General features: G+C 31.4%; 2 protein-coding genes across 3 annotated transcripts in view; both read right to left on the bottom strand.

The window, feature by feature from the left end:
- Window positions 1–20176, bottom strand: part of LOC123227490 (probable LRR receptor-like serine/threonine-protein kinase At1g56130) — a 191347-nt gene that overhangs the window by 55718 nt on the left and 115453 nt on the right. The window lies entirely within an intron of this gene.
- LOC123227519 (probable LRR receptor-like serine/threonine-protein kinase At1g56140) lies at window positions 14450–20033 on the bottom strand. 2 transcript variants are annotated; one of them, XM_044652474.1, is made up of 11 exons: window positions 18947–20033; window positions 18587–18746; window positions 17799–18447; window positions 17688–17707; window positions 17534–17605; window positions 16566–17425; window positions 16213–16278; window positions 15644–15667; window positions 15422–15483; window positions 14866–15253; window positions 14450–14775 (listed from the first exon to the last, which is right to left on the bottom strand). In XM_044652474.1, exons 6-10 carry the CDS (start codon window positions 16838–16840, stop codon window positions 15066–15068), a joined length of 615 nt encoding a protein of 204 aa, XP_044508409.1. In that variant the 5' UTR covers window positions 16841–17425; window positions 17534–17605; window positions 17688–17707; window positions 17799–18447; window positions 18587–18746; window positions 18947–20033; the 3' UTR covers window positions 14450–14775; window positions 14866–15065. The 2 variants fall into 2 exon arrangements, with proteins under 2 accessions (XP_044508409.1, XP_044508410.1); XM_044652475.1 differs by lacking the exon at window positions 14450–14775 and having other exon boundaries at window positions 15190–15253; window positions 15422–15455.

Here is a 20176-nt window from a genome sequence, read left to right as displayed (position 1 = left end):
ATTTAATTATGAGATTGAAAACTCACACATCTAAGTTTTCCCTGCATACATATAAAACAAAGAATAGGATCAGTTGTGTATTAGTACAAATTTTAAACCAAATGAAGAAGAGATATGGATTGGTCATATGGTCATACCTAATTTTCGGTTAACTTGATAATCTCTCCGTCAAGTTCAATCTTTGGGATATGAGCAATCTTGGTCCAATCTTCACCTGCTTCTGGTCTGCATCTTTCCGTCAGTTTAGGGCAGTCTTTAATTATTAGTTCTCTCAAAGCGATGAGATGACTGAGTAATGTCTAGGACAGAATGGAGATTTCAACAATGCATGCTTCTGCTGCTTTCGAACATCCGATGATTTATCCTATTAAAGATTCCCGACATTGATGTGGCTCAAAAAGGGGGAATTTAATAAACAATTTGTGCAACACAAGCAATCAGGCAAAAATACAAGGTCAAGAGTTGACTACCATTTATCTTTCTTAAAGAACTTACCACCATGGCAGAGCTGGCTGGTTTCAGCAGATGTACAGCTACAGCATCAGGAAAATCAGTTAGTCCAGAGTGTTGCTTTGACAGCCAATCAAAAAGATCCTTATGCCCTTCCGCACCAATCATAGCATCTGTCAGTATTGCTGTAATATATGGAACCTAGAACGACAAAATTAATCATGACATATGACCAAAAGACATCAGAACCAAATGACAAAATTAATGATATAAAACATGTCAACAGCTGATTGCATGTGCACAAACCGTGCTTGGCTTCTCAACAGCTGGCCCCACTGCAGAAGCAACAGCACCAATAGTTGCCAATATTATAGTTATCAGCCTCATACATTATGCACCACGATTTGGTAGGCATAAACAATAAGAGACACACTTAAGGCATTACAATAAACTTTTATGTTCTTGATGTCAAATGGAATACCAACATTGTTCACAACATTTCTCAGATACGTATAGGGAAAAGAAGAATGATGAGTATCAAAATGAGTCACCTAAGAAAGGAAAAATGGCACTACACTAAATTATACAAAAATAATCAAACATCAGAGAAAGCAGCTTACAGTGCGGAGCATTCTTATTATAGGCGAAGTTTCTCCCAAGACAGTTGAGTTTGAGTACACTACTAGTACTGGCAATCATAGAGATCTTGTAAACACGAGATTTTGACGAATTTGTTACATAGAAAACTCACACATTTGATTCAAGTTTCTCCTGCATACATATAACACAATAAAGTTAAAAAAAGGAAAGAGTATTGAAAATATATTAAATCTATAAGTGTGAAGATTGAAACTCATACCCTTCTTCAAATACAACCACCATAGACTGCCTACTATTTATATGAGCCCGTTTTGGGCAAATGCATTATCACTTGTATTTAGGAACACAAGTGTGAAGATCGAAACTTGTATTATACAAAACCAATTAGCTTGTGTTAAGGTCTAATCTACCACACTTATATACCACTCACTTACTTTCATTAGATGTGAGACTTTTTTTCTTTTAGTCTCCAACAAAGATAAATAAAGAAATTTTGTTACTAATGATAAACCAATCAAATTGTTACTAAAGTTTGGACTTGAACGAAATATATATTTCAAGAATATTTGCCCACTAACTGATTAAGAAGAAGAGATTTCACTTGGTCATACCTAATTTTTGATTGACTTAATAATCTCTCTGTCAGGTTGAATCTTGGGGATATGAGCAATCTTGCGCCAATCTTCACCTGTTTCTGGTTTGCATCTTTCCGTCAGCTTAGGACAGTCTTGAATTATTAGTTCTCTTAAAGAGATGAGACGATTCATATCCTCCGGTGGAAATGACAATTCTAGACTGTATCGAATTGATAGTTCTCCCAAAGTGTTTGTCGAACACCGAAGAAGCCATTGCAGCAATTTCACCAGTTGTGGCAAATTAACAATTGAAAGGGATCGAAGGGGAGGCCCTGTGCTATTGAGTTCATCATGATTGTCTGATCCTGTGCTCAAATCAAGATTAAGCCTTTCACAATGTCCAAACTAAGATCTTCTAATGAGCTTAAGTTTCTTACACCACGTGGTAGTGAGATTAAACTCAGACATTCAGATTGTTAGTCTTCGAAGGGCTCTCGGGCAGCCAATATCTTCACACAATATTCTAAATTGCTGCAATTGTGAATCCATAAAAATCGAAGAGAATTCAAGCAGCCAAGTCCATTGCTTGGTAGATGCTTTTGCATTGCTGTTAAGGCTAACAATCTGAGACTAATTAAGTACTTCACTTTTCTTGTTAACCCTCCTAGTTGCTCACAATATACCAGTGATAGATATTTAAATTTCGTAGCTTGTAAATGGAACTTGGGAGTTTTTTAATTTTAGGGTTGCATCGTAGTTCCAAATATCTCAAATGCTTCAAATTACCAATTCCTTTAGGCACTACTATACTTAGATCACCTAAATTTAATATCCACAAGAATTGAAATCTTGAGATAAGTAATTCCAAAAAAGATTGGCTAATAGTGATATGTTCTCCAATAATTGAAGAAAACGTAACACTTCTCACATTACTCGACCTAGGCATAAAGTTTAGAGCAACTACTTCACCATCAACACCATGAAAAAATAAATGTCGATAAGTTTTGGAAGCAATTTGGTTACTCCCTTTCGCTATTAAGCACTCATTTTGAAACATCAACAACATTATGCATCAAATCATGTATTTTAAAAAGTTACACACCACTACAAAATTCTTCATTATTTTGAAAGAAAGATCTCTACATTAATTCTTTTTATATTGCATGCTAATATTTTCCAAATCTTCATTTTCATTGTGGGCTTGGAGAAGCCCATAGGCCATCCAAAAGTTAACCAAATCACTGCTAGCAAATTCGAAGTTTTTGGGAAATACAGAACAATGGAGAAAATATTGTTTTAAAGGAGGTGATAACTTATTATAACTTATTCTTAGAGTATGTAAAATGTTATTTTCTGTTTGATCCAACTTTCATATCTCATTATCTATCACATTTATCCACTTTTGTTCAAAAGTTGAAGAATAGAGAGGATTTTCAAAGGTTCTTATTGCCATTGGAACACCGCCACATTTTTTTTTTCACAATTTCTTTTCCAATCTCTATAAATTTGGGATGTTGTTTTTCTTGCCCTTCTTTAAATGCATATTTAACAAAAAAGGACAAACATTGATCAAGGGCAAGACCTTCTAACTTATATGTAAATACAGTACGCATAATTGTGGCAACACGATCACTATATTAGTTACTATGATTTTACTTCCACTAGTACACTCTGATAATAATTGTTTTAAATCACACTACAACCCATGATTTTCATTCCAAACATCATCCAAAACTAACAAATATTTTTCATGCCTTATAATATCATGTAGTTCAGTTTGCAATTGATCTATACACATGTGAATATATTTTTGCCAAGTTGCTGAATTGATAATGTCAATTAAAAGATTTTTTAGAGAAAATTTATTTGACACACAAACCCACATTTTTAACTTAAAATAATCGTTCACTATTTTATCATTATACACCAATCTTGTAGTACAGTTTTTCCTAGACCTCCTAGCCTAACAATAGGAAAAATAGAAACACTCTTACTACTATAACTTGGACACAATAAGATTTTTATAATCTCTTCTTTGACTTTATCTCTACCAATAACATTTGAATTGCATACAAACAAGTGGGTTTCCCTCTCTCTACCTATAACATGATTGCTATCAATTTTTTCAGTAAGATTAAAATCATTCTTATCCGTTGTAATTTTTGCTAACCTCTTATTAATCTCTTTAATTTTATGCCCCAAAATGAAATGAAAAGCAACTGAATTTGATGATGAAAAAAAGTGGCATACCTTCCTTGTAATGCTCTAACAATTCACCACTTACGTAGATCTTCCACCTTAACTTTATCTAAAACATCTTTTGCATCATAACAAACCTCCTTAAGCTTTTCCAACCAAACTCTCAACTTCTAACTATGAATCTATTTCTCAACTTCATTGTAATGCTCTGACAATTCACCACTTGCTTACCTAGATCTTCCTCCTCAACTTCATCTAAATCATCTTCTACATCATAACAAACCTTTTTAAGCTTTTCCAACCAAACTCTCAATTTCTCACTATGAATCTGTTTCTCCTTAGCATCTAAGAGAACGGCTTTGATAGTTTTTAAGGTGTTAACTAGCTCTTTTACATCATTCTTGATAACCTATGCCCAAGACACTTCATTCTAAGCCAAGGATACCACCTTTCCCAGGATTTTCTCAGCAATACCAGAGACAATTGTTATCGTCATATTTCTTAAAGAAAGACGGTTGCAGGTTGTTTAGTGTCATATTTTCTTTTTTTTTTTTAAAGTGAGATTAAAGTTAATGAGAGATGGGTTTGTTTCCTTTAGTTTTAGCTTGATTCACCATGACTTTCATGTTTATTCTCTTGCCCCCTAAAATATAATCTAAATGTATAAAGATTAAAAGTCAGTTCTCTAGTTGTCTTGGTACAATATCTGATTTATAGAGAAGAGGAAGGTGTTAATTAAGTGAATTGCATCATAGATAAATCTAAATTCTAGTACATTGAAAGTATTCATCTAAATGTACTTGCCTTGAAAAGTTTTAAATTATTATAATTATATTAAACATTTAACATATATTTCATTGTTTTCCTTGCAAAGACGGGAAAGAGAGAAATTTCCCGCAAAGAGAAAAATCTCTTCTACAAAAGACAATACTTTGATACAGTGAACATAGATGGACCGGTAAATACCAGAAACAAGCTTTTGTGGAGTTGCCATTGGTACCAAATTGGATGACATTGATTCTACAGGCTCAGAAACAAAGTATTGATGATGAGGAGGAAGCTGGCCAGGACATGTTTTATGCTGCAGCAGTTATTGGCTATGGTATGGAGTTGGCTTGAGTAAGCTTTTCTGGGTTCTTCCCTCGTTGAAAGAGAACTGGAAAAGAAACATTGGTTAGCATCCAGATTCACTGAAAAATCCTTGTGTATTTGTAATAACAATCATATAAGAAACCAAGCAAAGCCGGAGCCTTACCCTGTGTAAAATGTGCACATTGTATTATATTAAGTAATTATTCACCAGCACAAAATAAAACAGGGCTTTGATTACAATATACAAGCGCTAAATTATAGCACTAAAAAAAGAATACATGATCAATAAACATTTGCAGTATACAACGAATGCAAGATTTACATTATGGTGGTGGCTGAAATTTCGGTTCAATCTCGCTCACTTCCATTTACAAGAAGGCATTCTATGGCAGGAGATCTTACAAGATGCCGTATTGCTCAAAAGTTTTTAAAGGTGTTCCATTGTTCCGCTTTTTAGCCTCTCCATCCGGCTTGAAGTCCAGGTAACGCGTTCTCATCCATGGGGAGAACTGCACCTTGTACAGCATTCTCAGAGCCAGGGTGATCTAACAAACGATTCTGACTGGGAAATCCATGATTTAGAGTGTCGTTCATGTTTATTAACGGCCTGCTTCTGGCTTCGGGTTCGCGGCAGCTGGAGCTACTTGCATGCTTCCAGTAACCACTGGGACATTAGATGCAATAAGAGAAAGGATGATTTCTGCTTTTAGGTCTGTTATAACAAAATTAACAGCAGAAAAAAAAAAAAAAGGACCTCCACATTTTTCATTCTGTTGATCACCCAAAGGATTCTCTTAGGCAAGACCTCTTGAAGCAATGCCATTATTGATCCTATTGTCTTCAGTGTATGAAGGTTGTAAATTAAAGCTTGTTGGCTCAGATTTTACGTTAACTGATTTTGCATCATCCTGTGTGAACAATAACAAGTCAATTAAGCAAAAAATACATTAAGATTATTGAAAATGTACTCATATCAGTTAAGTTTCACCAGAATCTTAAGCATCAACACATATCCAGTTTCAAGCTCATGTGACTATCAAAGATGACACAAAAAGTTCACTCAAAATACATGTATTGATGATAATGACTACATAAATACAAAGCAATACTTTGGCAATCTGGTTTCAACCAAAAATGGCATCCAGTGCTGATGTGAGTTTTCGTGTCATCATACAACTTGGCCAATCTGAAATCAAGTATTTCTGGGCAGAGTTGTGCATTTGTAGAATATTACTTGCTTTCAAATCTTTGTGTGTGATCTTTGGCTTAGATTCCTCATAGAGATATGCTAGACCTTTTGCTGTTCCCAAGCATATTTTGAACTTAGTTGTCCAATCAAGACGCAACTCCCTTCTTCTAACAGAATGTGGTTGCAATCATTGAGATGCAGCACGATTCGTTAACCTAATATGATACGACACAAAAAATATCAGATTAGGATTGAGTTTATTTGACACAAAATTTATTTTTGGTCAACCTGACAAGACTTGAAATTTAATAGGATAGTGTTAAAGTTTACATAAAAGTAACCCGACACAACCTAAATTGACTCAAATGTTTTGGAGAAATATTACTTTGAGAAAATTTGTTAAGAATAAACTATAGAAATGTTAAAAAATAATATTAACAACAAATAAAATCTTTATAGATTGCATATAATTATAATTATTGATATTACAATTTATTTTATTTGAATATTTAATTTTATTATTAAGTAGTTAAAATTTAATTTAGTTAGTCAAATTATTAACATGTTTTAAAACTCTTTTTAGACTACTTGGCGATAAAACAATATATTATATTGTATTTTTATTAAAACAATACATTATATTGTATTTTTATTATAATAGGACCGGTAAAAAATTGTTAATGTGTACCACAGCATGACTATAAGCGCTTCCGATATTTTATTGCACCACATACAGTAGGTGGATGAGGCAGTGTTTGTGATGCAACTGCTGCATGGTAAGAAGATGATGCGAGTTAGGCTAAAGCTGGAACAGCACCACCTGCAGATTTCCAAGTTTTGTTAAACCCAAGGCATTTCCAAGAGAATTTGGTTGTTTTAAAACAAATCGTAAGGACTGAGGAGGAATATTAATACAGGAGGATATAAATCAAGAACATAAAAGTTGTGACCCAAATGAAAAAGGAGGAGTAACTGAAGAGAATACTATCACAGGGGGTGCCTATATGTCTACATGAAAAAGTTGTGACCTGCCAGTCCAGCACAAGCTGAAGAGAATACTATCACAGGGGGTGCCTACATGTCTAAAATGGAATGAGCAGTGACTTAACAATCTGTTTTATAGCAGGGAGGGAGCATAGAAAACTACAGAAAGAATGTTCAAAATCTTCTGAAATTTTAAAACATGGGGAACTGAGGCCGAGTAAGACTCAACAAAATAATCCATGTAGTACATACAACTTTATAAGAGGGGCTAAACATGGTTGCAAGAGCAAGAAATTAAATTCCAACACATAGAGAAACTTCTCCTATTTCACATGCAACAAGGTTCAATTTTGACTACTTATGTCATCATAATTTTATAAGATAAATGTATATTAATTTAAGTATATTATTATATCAGTGAATGTTATTTTAAAATAGAATTATATCTATAAATAAATTACACAAACTTTTTAGAATAAACTGTGGTGATCGTTTCTAATTGGCTGATGTATAACTCTATAGTATGATATAATTTTTATTTGTATAATTTATTTATATATTTATAATATTATTAATTACTTTATCTTTTGATTTAGAATTATCTAACAAATTATGAGATATTATCATATATATATATATATATATATATATATATATATATATATATTATAAATTCATATAATTTTATCATAATTTATATTTATTTGTATAAGATATGAGAATAACATTTCTATTGGACTGCTTTTAATTTAAAAAACTAAAAAAAATTAAGAATTATTTAGATATTCATGAGACATTAATAATAACATAATAAAAAATTTAAAAAGAATTTTATTTATGTTGATGTTATCATAACATCAACATAATAGCATATCTATCTAAATCAATGAATAAATTGTTATTCAATACGATTTATTTAATTTAATTTTAAATTAATTTATTTCGATAACTTAAATATATTTAAATCATGATCCAAACCAAATTTATCATAGGTTTTTTATTGAAAGTTGTAATGGAGCTTGTATAGATAATGGGTCAAATCGATACAATTCAACCCAATCGGAAAAAATTTGGGTTTTTGATTGGATAGTCAAGTGTAATTAATACAAAGTCCTGTGACGGACCGCAAAGTCTTTTGTTAGATGGGAATGATATCACCGCCACCTCATCATCAGACATTTTTTTATACACCTAATCTTTTAAATATTTCTTTAAACCTCTCAACTTTTCCATAATTTTTCCAAATTCTAAAAGTATTACTAAGTAATAGTAATAATTTAATAAATTTTAAAAACTATTTTGTAATGATCATCGATCATCACATTTAACTACAACAAACTCTTTTAAGTGTTGATTTAATTTTATCAATTATAAATATTTGAAAATTCACTATAATTGAATTTGTAATTATATTCTTAATAGTATTAGAGAAATTAATTAAAATAATATAGTTTTATATTTTATTGAAATTAAACTATATTAGTTAATATTTTATGGGTTCCATGAATACAATCAAGAAATACATGTTTTATTTAAAATATTCAATTCTAAAATCTGTGACGAATATTTACGCTATTTCCCCTATAAAGGCCTTTATGTCTAAACTTTCTACTGATAAAAAAATTATTATTTTTAACAAAATAAATAGTTTTAACATACTAACTATAGTTTATTATAACTAATAAATAATTTTTATTAACTAATAACCACTTTTTTTGCTGGTTTATTGTTTGTTTTGATTGAATTTTAAATAAAATTTTAGATATAAAAATTATTGTAAATCTAAGGCTTTTAAATAGAAGTGACAAAATGGGTGGATCCATCTTGTGTAACCTATGGTTAACCTGTCAAAATACATGTAAGATTTTTAGATTTTTGGATCTATACCCGTGAGTAATGAATTTTTATGGATGGATCAGGTATGCTCACTCTTACTTGTGGGTCATCCGTTTTTTTTATTTATTTATTTTTTTCACTTCAACATCAAACTTATAACGCATTTAATACAAATTTTATATATTTTCCTCTTTTTTGACATGAAATAAAATTAAATCTACCCTAAAATTTAAAAAATGATTGTATTGAAAATAAATTTAAAAAATATGAATATTAAACATATTGTTATAAATAGTCATTTCATATTAAATGATAAAATTTTTCAAATTTATAAAAAAATATTTTTATAATTTTAGAATTTGAGGTATGTTACCAAACATTTTTATAAAAAAAAAACATGTCGTCGACTTTAGGAATCTGGCAATAAATGAGGGGGTTGTCGTTTTTGCGACATTGGCGTTAGGCAAGTTGGTATGACATGGACATGAAATGAAAGCGTGGAAATGGAAAAATCCCAACATTAAATTGCATTAATTGGAAGATGCTCACGGTTTCTTGTGATGACAGGAAAAGACTTTCATGGCATTTAAAGAAGATTGTTTTCTACTTCAAATGAAATTTAAATCCAATTAAAAATAGATTTAAAATAAAAATTGAAATTTGAACATATTTTAGTTAACCTCGATCATTAATGCCCAATCAATTTAAATAGTATATAATTATGATATATTATTATATTATTAAATAATTTTAATTTAAATATAAAATAATTAAAAATAATAATAATTTGTATTGAACTAAAGTGATAAGATCTAACATATCACGAATTGTATTGTTTCCACCAAATCTCAATACCCATGTACAATAAGCTGTTTTTGTAGGTATTTTTGTTATTCACCTTGCAAATATATACTTTCTTTAATTTATAAAAAAATGATTTTCTAATTTGTGCAAGTCTTATTAGTTGACCTTGGCATGGCCCGCAAAATTTCATGTTATGCTAAAATTTTGTGCATCATGCTGACTCACATGTTGACGTGGCTTATTGCCACCTTTAAAAGTAAACACCCAATAATATGATAATTTATCATTATTGATAATGATAGAATTTGTTAGAATATATTTCAAATATATGATTATTTATGTTATTATATATCATAAATTAATAAAATTATATATATAATTTTGTATATAAATAATAATGTGTCACTATATGATTAGATATTATTTTATTTATAATTATTCAATCTAATGATGACATGTCGTTGTTTATACAAAAAAGTTATATATATAACACTATTTTATCCTAAATATATGTTTTCTTAGGTTAGCATATATTTTTAATATATGTTTTCTTGCTATGCATTATTGTATATTTATAATGTTGATTTATATTTCCCTATACAAAATTTAGGGCTTCTATAAATTTATCTATCATTCATATAATTTAATATACCAAAAATACAATTTATTCAATTTTCATCATTGTATGAGCGCTGAACGTTTATGTCGGCATTTCGTTTTGACACACTTACACCGTCATCTATGTGGGAAGATAAGTTCATTAGTTTGACCACACACTCACGTCATCACCTATATGAAAAATTGAGTTTATTAGTTTAGTATACACACATTGTCACTTACATGAAAAAATGATTTCATTAATTTGACACATTCACGCAATCACTTATGTGGAAAGATGAGTTTATTAGTTTAGTATACTCACATCATCACTTACGTAGAAAGATGAGTTTATTAGTTTGGTACACTCACACTCTTGTTAGTTTGGTACACTCATGTCGTCATCTTGTCAATGACACCCTTTAGCTCACTTCCATACCTTTTATTGATTAGATAGCAAAAGTCTTCACCTCTTGACTTGTATTACAAACTCAATTTAGCAAATCCTTTGCTAACTTGAGTTTGTTTGCTAAGTTGAGTTTAAGGGGATGTTAAAATATGTTAGAATATATTTAAAATATGTAGTTTCCTATGTTCAAGTATGTCTTAAATATGTGGTTTTCTAGGTTAACATATATTCTTATGTTGATTTATGTTTCCTTATATAGGATTTATTAGTGTATGTACTAGGAAACAATCATGTTGTCATTTTTAGGGCGTTTCATCTTATAATAATAAAGAAATGTTTTGTATTCACATATTTTACTTCACTTTGTTTATTTATTCATTAAATATGTTGTATGCATGTAAATTGTCTAGATGATATAGATCTTTGGAAGATTAAATCATTGAAGTGTTTCTTACGTACATGATGCCAATTAGACATTGACATTGCACAATAGGTACACTAAATGCCTTCACTAACTATCATGAGATGATATTAGTACGAGTGATTATGAAAGTCATATAATGTGAATTAAAAATTAGTGAACTATTTTTTGAACATGATCGATGAATCACATAGACATGTAAAATGTAGTTAATGATTCATCATAAGATTGCCCTAGTGTACCATTAATCATTCAATCTGAGATGTCACAATTGGATTTGATATGCATATGTATATTTCATATGGTGCATAAGTACGAGATTATTCATATCATATATAATAAGCTAGATTGACCATATGTTGTTTGTGTGCTAAAACAAGTGGTAATTAAGAAGGAATCCATTGGCTCAAAATAATTTGATTTTGAGTTCCCATACAAATGTTGGTAAATACTGAAAAGAGAAATTTTTTATTATAGTATAAAAAAATCACATAAAAGTACTTATTATGACTTATATTTTTATCATGTACTTTGAATTATTAAGATATATATGAGCATGATAGTTAATGTTTAACTATTTCTTCATAAATGTAATTATTATGACTTACATTTTGAATTAAAACTTAGCACATATAATCTTACGTTTACTTTTGTGTTGTTTTAAGCATACATGATACTATTGACCTTATAATAAGAATTCATCAAGAATAATGTATCATTATGTGATTTAATGTTATTTCAAATTCACAATAGGTTATTTGTTAATCTTATTTCTAGTTAAAATAAGAACTTTACTAGGACTTTGTATGCTCGATCTCTCACGTAATTATGTCTATGGTGAGATTCCAAATAGCGATAGATAATTGTTTGTTTTGGAGTCATTAGACCTTAGTTTCAACCATTTGAGTGGAGAGATTCTTTTAGAAATCCCTTTGTTGGATTAGCTCTCAAAGCTCAACTTGTCCTACAACAATTTGAGTGGGAAAATTCCAAAAGGGTAGCATTTTGACACCATGAACCAATATTTTCGGAATTGGATTGGAAATTAACTCAGTGGAGGGGCAATTTGATTGGTGGTCAAACCAGTTAATTGTTTAAAATTAATATTTAAAATAATTTTGTATAATTTATTATTAAAATATAATCTAAATTATTTTATCATTAAAATAAACTTAATTTGATGGGACACATGCTTAAAATTGATCGATGAGAACTTTGGTTTAAGTCCCAATAATGAATTTAAAATATTAATTTTTCATGTAACCTATTTCAAATTGTCCAATTCAATCCAATCTAACTTTGAAAATGGTTTTCAAATGAACCATAATCGTTTTTGTTGGTGGGTGACAATTCAGCTGATTGGACTGTTGGTTTTTAAAAGCATGTCTTGAACATAGATGGATCAACATATATCCGCAATGAATTGTTATGTGGAGATCTCATTGGAATAAGTTGTACTAGTAACGACAATCCCTCAATTTTAGTAAATGTTGAAGTTGAAAATGTCTTCTAGTGGGAAAAGTTGTTTTATGCAATTGTAATTATCGACTATGGAGTTGGCTTCTAGTGAGGGTGGATTCAAATCGAGCCGATTTGGCTTGATTTGAGATGGAGTTCCAATTAGGTAGTTAGACTATAGTTTAGTTCAAATTACTCTCTGATGACACTATTTATCTCACTCATAACATTATTTATTGCATTAGTAATACTATTCATCTCACTGACAATATCTCTAATTAATTTGAACAAGCTTGAACCCAGATTCAACTCAATTTGAATCTAACCTTAACTTCTAGAGATTTTTTGGGGTTCTTTTATTTGATGAACAACTAGAAGAACATGTTGGTGGGCTTGATGCAACGAGAGATGCTAGACTCACAAGGTCCAACTTGATTCAAAATGTTGGGGAAACTCCATAAATGTTATTAGGTCTATGCTTTTCGCGTGGAAGAGACCTAATTAGTATTTATTAAGGTTCAAGTGTCCAACAAATGGCGTCAGAGCCCAAGATCTAAATGATTCCATCCAATCCACCAACAAAACATTAGGTGGAGGGGCTTTGCATACAAGTTTGCGATGAGGATTATGTGATGAAAGGCAAAAGCTGAAGAGCATTTTGCATGATGATTTCCTGAACATAAATTTTAGAATTATTATTTTGTTCTGAAACTTTCAAATTTTATATTGTAAATCATAGGAGAGAAATCACAAGCATTAATGTTACAGTTGCTTACAAGAAAAGCACAGTAGAAATTTTAAACTAAGATTGATCATCAGTTAGCATCTTCATACCAAACAATATTTGATCAAGGCCTTTGTTTTTTAAGATACTAATTTACCCAAAGGCGTCAAGTTCCCTCAATGTAGCAACCAAATAATAAGAAGATTACAATTTTGCTTTGCAGTTACGGTAGTTATTTCATTAAAAAGCTGATTTTTCCTTTAGTGAGATCCTATTGAAAGTTGCTTCACAGATATCGCCCTTCCATCGAAAGCATACCCTGCAGTAGTAGATCTATTACCACAAATCATATCTCTTGAACAAGCTTGACTTCTACGACTTCAACTATTATTATTTTAAAAATCCCATGGACATTTGCCTTCTGCAACATCATTATTTCTTTTTATCTACATGTAAAAAGCTAAAAATATTAGTAGCAAGCCAAAAATTTTGAGAGGTACTGCAATACCAACAGTTGGTGTGAAATTTGAGTACGAAAATTCAGTTATATGTATATAAGAAAGCATATAATGTACATTTGTTAGTAACTTATCTTAAAGCATATAATGTCCAAAGGAATCACCTAGTGTATTTAGAATGACATTAAGATGTAACAAGTCTGGTAGACCTCCCATAATTAGACAATATCGCAGGAAAGGCAAAATGAAGAAAGCACCAATTCCAGCTGTAATTCAGTCAGCAGAAGCAATGGATTAATTTGCAGAATCAGCAAATCAAACCAATTTAATTATCTTTAATGAAGCAGATCATAAGGCAAGAACCAAGGGAGAGTAGAAGGCTGAAATGACACAGAAACTGAAGGAAGAACAGAAGGCTGAAATAGTGCAGAAACTGAAGATTGGGTAGCTTAAAAGAAGAAGAAGAACGAAGGTTCAGGCATCCAAAAAGAGAATGAAGTCTTGGGTGGGAATTAGGTGGCCTTTGGCCTACGATGGGGAACTTGGTTCTGTATCAAGTTTATCTTTTCTAAGCATTCGAAAATAAATCTCTTGCTGTAAACTCTTGTTTCATTCAGCATTTCAACAATAAACCTTCTGCTGTAATCTCATAGTTCATTCAATAAAGCAACATTACTCATTTAAATATAATAGTTCATTATAGCTTTCCTTTGCTTACAATTATACTGTCATTACAAATTCATTACACGCAAATGACCATATTCCCAGGTATCCAGTAGCTGAAGCAGACGCAGAATCCATTCAACCTCAGCAAACAACCTCTGATCCTGTAGGTAGGCAACAAAGTCCCTTTGCCAACCCAGAAAGGTGGATTTCAAGATAGTTCTTAGATACATTAACATTACATTTCTTTGTCACTGCTTTCCTATTTCCATCTGCTTCTTTTGATATACCAAAATTTTTCTAACTGGAGAGTTCCCTACAAGATCAACGACAGTAAATACATGAAATTGAAATAGTAGAAGCTGTTTATTCAAGGACAAGAGCCAAAATTCTCCAACAAGCTTACCTGAACATAGATATAAATAGCATGCCTTCCAAGACATATCTTTGTCGTGAGCTTTGATTACCAAAAAGTTGCCTCAACAAAGGACAAGCCTACATTGTAAGGTTTATTCTCCAGACTAAAGTCCATAATATCGAAGTGATCCAGGGGATTGCCTTGAAGACTGATAAAGCTTTGGGGCTGCAGTGCCAGTCACTTGTGAGCTAGTATTTTGAACATGTGTGTTGAATCTGTTGTTGTCTATCAGAAAACAAATTGGCATCAGTAATTGCTCCTTTTTCTGCATCAAGTAGATTGGAAGAAGCTCCATCAATATCATTGTTATCAGCCTTATACACCATGCTATCAACTTTCATTTCTTCCCCACCACAATAGATTGCGAAACTTGAATCTGCATATTGCAAATATAAACTACACTATCAGTTTGGTCCAGTTATCGTAAGTGGAGCACAATGAACAAACAATTTACAAAGCTACAACTGCAACACAGGGAGAAAGGTAAATTGGTAGAATACTAAATTTTATAGAGTAATTATACAGCAGAAAGAAAGAAGCTTACAGCATGTAGCACTCTTATTGCAGGGGAAGTTTCTCTGCAGACAATTCAATCCAGGGTGAATACTGGCAAGCACAGAGAACATTACCAGGTATCTTTGTCAAAGAGCATTATATCCCATTGCTGAAGCTTTATATTTCTATTTATTTTTTCCTTTAAGCAAGTGCCTTTTTTCAAAAAACAAAATCTGACATCTTATATATTGAAAAAGGAATTATAACTAACCTGATGTTTGAGGTCACTAGATACCTGTTCAATCCAAAGCAAAGATCAACATAAACTTCAAAGTGGTTGAATCTCTTCTCTATTCATTTATGTTGAAATAGATACCCACTTTAGACCAGATGAAAGGTCTCACAGTAACTCAGAGAAATAATTGCCAGATAAATCTCTGCACAAAATAGAATTCTAAACACCAAATGAATAGGAAACATGTGCATATAAATCTGGGAAGAAACTATTCAGTCAAGACTTTCAGTTGCTTTCATCAATTACTTGTAACAAGATACTGCTTACAATTATTGTCAGGATTTTTAAAATTTAATGGGATGGCCTAATTCCAGTATACATATTTGTAGCAGTAGTGCATTTTTCAATCTTCTTCAGTTTGTACGGTAAGATTTTTTTTCTTTTTCTTGTTAATCTATTAACGAAGCATTTGGCACCAATACCTCTTCAACATTTGAGCCTCTAAACCTTTCTAGGAAGATATAACAAATACTGACATATAACATCCAACTAATTCGACATGATATATATGCATAATTCTCAAGAAAACTGAAGCTAAAGCTTACATGTTTTTAAGATATACAGCCTTTTGCTGAGGAATGGTTCCTGATAGGCCATTGTTTCCAAGAAACCTGGCCATTGAGACAACAAACAAAATAATGTATGCTAAATAAAAATATAAGGATAAGATAAAAATCTAAAATGAAACAAACAAACTTAAATAAAATAGTCAAATCTTAAATATATGAAGGCAAGCTTCAACAAATTTACAAGTAACAGTATCAATACCGAACAAAGCACTTGGGATTTGACAATTAAGCTGTTTAAAACCAAATCCCTGCAGAAAGGGAAAAAACTATTAAAGAAGATCCACATAAACAATAAGAGACACACTCATGGCATTACAAGACTAACTTACATTGTCTGTAAACTTTTATATTCTTCGATGTCAGATGGCATGCTAACATTGATCACAACATTTCTAAGATATCCAGAGGGAAAGGAAGATTGATCAGTATCGAATGAATCAGCTAAGAAAGGAAATATTGCAGTACGCCAAATGATAGAAAAAAAATCAAACACCGGAAAAAGAAGCAGCTTACAGTGTGGAGCACTCTTATTATAGGCCAAGTTTCTCTGAAGACAGCTCAATCCAAGGACATTACTGGCAATAATAAAGACATTGTTTTGCATCACAAATATTATAACACCCTGTAATCTATTCCTTCGCAGAACAGAATTTCAACAACTATTTTTTTTTTTCTCCTTTTAAGAAGAGAATTTAGGATCCCAGATATTAAAACTAAGATATTATGGATCCCTGAGCTGGTTTCTTTCTTTAATCAACACATACAATAAAAACAATGTTTGACTTCAAGTTATCTTTTAGAATTTCATGTTCAAGGGTCTGCAAAGCTCAAAAATTTAACCAAAGAGTTTTAAATATCATATATCTTTCCAAGAAAGATGAATATGCAAAAACTATATTTCAAATCTTGAGATGATGACGTCAAGGAGGAAGAGAAAATTAAAAAGAAAAAAAAACTGTGATAATCGAAACATAAATAGAAATAAAATCTGAAACTTTATTGGAATAAATATGTGTTGCCATAAAACAATTAAAACATAAACATGAAACTCTGTACATTCACAAATATTTATTTAAACAAATCACATCATGAGAAGTTATATTCACTGGTAAAGGCTGAACCATAATTGTTAACTATGGAGGAATATATGCTTTACTAAGTGCCCCATTCTGCCGAATCTCCATGAGTCCTACATTATATATTTACAAATGAGGTTAATTTTAAGGTGAGTAGAAAACTAAGAAAATATTTAAGAAACCCAACAATTTGTACTATCTAAAAGCCAAATAATTTGTACCTGAAAAACTTGGAGACGATAGATCCCACATCAATGCTTAATACATTGAAGAACTAAAATGAATAACCCCTCCTGTCATTCAGTTGAATTAGTGTTCCAAATTAGGCTATTTCAATGGAAATGGAAGAATTTAATTATGAGATTGAAAACTCACACATCTGATTCAAGTTTTCCCTGCATACAGATAAAACAAAGAATAGGATCAGTTTTGTATTAGTACAAATTTTTAACCAAATGAAGAAGAAGAGATATGGTTTGGTCATACGGTCATAACTAATTTTCGGTTGACTTGATAATCTCTTCGTCAAGTTGAATGTTTGGGATATGAGCAATCTTGGACCAATTCTCTCAAAGAGTTCAGATGATTCATATCCTCTGGTAGAGATGACAATTCTGGACTGCCATCAATGAATAATTCTCCCAAAGTGTTTGTCGAACACAGAAGAAGTCATCACCAGTTTTGGTAAATCATGGATTTGGACTAATCGAAGAGGAGGTCCTGTGTCTTGCTTATCTGATCCTGTGCTCAAATCAAGATTAGGCCTTCCACAATCTTTAAACCAAAGTTTTTCTAAGGAGCTTAAGTTTCTTACACCACGTGGTAATGAGATCATACTTGGGCATGCAAAAATCCAAAGTCTTCGAAGGGCTCTCAGGCGACCAAAATCTTCACACAAATATTCTAAATTGCTGCACTTGTGAATCCATAAAAATCAAAGATGTTGTTTTGCATCTCAAACACCAACACCCTGTAATCTACTCTTTGGCAGAACAGAATTCCAATAAAATCTGAAACTTTATTGGAATAAACTTAGAGTGTACTAATTGTTCATTTGCACAAAACATTATTGGAATTATATTTGTAAACACCGAAATTCTGAACCATTTGGCGTAATCTCAACAATCTTTGATTCCTGCAATATATATATATATATATTGTAAACTTATATTTGTAAACTTAAGAGTCCTGCAATATATATATATATACATATTTGTATATAAAAACTCAACAATCTTTAAAATTGTATAATCTAAAAACTAAATGATTTGCACCTGAAAAAACATGAAGGTGTAGATCGAACACCAATGCTTAATACATAGAAGAAGTAAAATGGATAAATCCTCCAGTCAATTGGTTGAATTAGGGTTCATAATTCATGGAAATTGAAGAATTTATGAGATTAAAAACTCATACATTTGATTCAAGTTTCCCCTGCATACATAGAAAATAACAAAGTTAAAGAAAGGAAGGAGAAACAAAGAAGTTAAGTTTTGTAGCTGTTCAAATTTTGAAATTCATATCTGATGATAAACCAATCAAATTGTTACCAAAAGTTGACTTGAAACAAATAATTATGTCAAGAATATTTGCCTACTAACTGATTAAGGAGAAGAGATATGGATTGGTCATACCTAATTTTCGGTTGACTTGATAACCTCTCCATCAAGTTCAATCTTCTGGATATGAGCAATCTTGGGCCAATCTTCACCTCCTTCTGGTTTGCATCTTTCCGTCAGTTTAGGGCAGTCTTTAATTATTAGTTCTCTCAAAGCGATGAGATGATTGATATCCTTGGGTAGAGATGACAATTCAGGACAATTCCAAACCCGAAGAGCTTGAAGTTTTTGCATTGACTCTGGTAGTGCCTTCAAGTTGGAACAATTACCAATACGCAAGGTTTGCAGCGTGTTTGTCAAACAGCGAAGAAGCCATTGCGGCAATTTCACCAATTGTGGTAAATTATCAATTTGAAGCAATCGAAGGGGAGGCCCTGTGCTATTGAGTTCTTCATGATTGTGTTGCTCATCTGATCCTATGCTCAAATCTAGATTAAGCCTTACACAATCTATCAAACGAAGATCTTCTAATGAGCTTAGGCTTCTTATACTACGTGGTAATGAGATAAGACTTGGACATTGAGAAATGAGTAGTCTTCGAAGGGTTCTCAGGCGACCAAAATCTTCACACAAATATTTTAATTTGCTACAATTGTGAATGACTAAAAATTGAAGAGAATTCAAGCAGCCAATTCCATTATTTGGTAGATGCTTTTGCACTGTGGTTAAAGCTAAGAGTCTGAGACTAATTAAGTGCTTAACATCAGTGCTTAATTCTTCTAGTTTCTCGCAACCATACAGTGATAAAAATTGTAAACTTTGTAGCTTGTAAATCGAACTTGGGAGTTTTTTTATTTTCGGGTTAAATGATAGACTCAAATATCTCAAATGCTTCAGATTACCAATTCTTTTAGGCACTGCTTCAATAGCTAAATGATGTAAATTTAATAACCGCAAAAACTGAAATCTTGAGACAATTAATTCTAAAAATGATTGGCTAACAGTGATATTCTCTCCAACACGTGTAAAAAACGTAATGCTTTTTAAATTATCCAGGTTAGCTAAAAAGCTTAGAGCCTCTACTTGACTTGCATCCAAATGAAATAATAAATGTCTATAATAAGTTTTGGCAGTAATTTGGTTACTCCCTTTCACTATTAAGCCCTCATTTTGGAACAATAATGTGGAACATCATGCATTAGATCATGTATTTTAAATGAATATACACCATTTTCCAAATCTTGAATATCTTGAAAGAAAGATCTCCACATTAATTCTTTTATATATTGCATGCCAATAGTTTCC

This window comes from Mangifera indica, chromosome 10, assembly GCF_011075055.1.
Source record: "Mangifera indica cultivar Alphonso chromosome 10, CATAS_Mindica_2.1, whole genome shotgun sequence".
Lineage (NCBI taxonomy): Eukaryota > Viridiplantae > Streptophyta > Magnoliopsida > Sapindales > Anacardiaceae > Mangifera > Mangifera indica.
This window is presented reverse-complemented; position numbering and strand designations above follow the sequence as displayed.

Bases quoted from the DNA above. Each gene is read 5' to 3' on its own strand.
- LOC123227519 (XM_044652474.1), bottom strand. From the start codon at position 16,840: ATGCAAAACAATGTCTTTATTATTGCCAGTAATGTCCTTGGATTGAGC. The intron at 16,279-16,565 runs GTAAGTTAGTCT...CTCAATGGCCAG, and splicing joins TATAAAAGTTTACAGACAAT to GTTTCTTGGAAACAATGGCC. The intron at 15,668-16,212 runs GTAAGCTTTAGC...TGGATTGAACAG, and splicing joins GCTGTATATCTTAAAAACAT to GTATCTAGTGACCTCAAACA.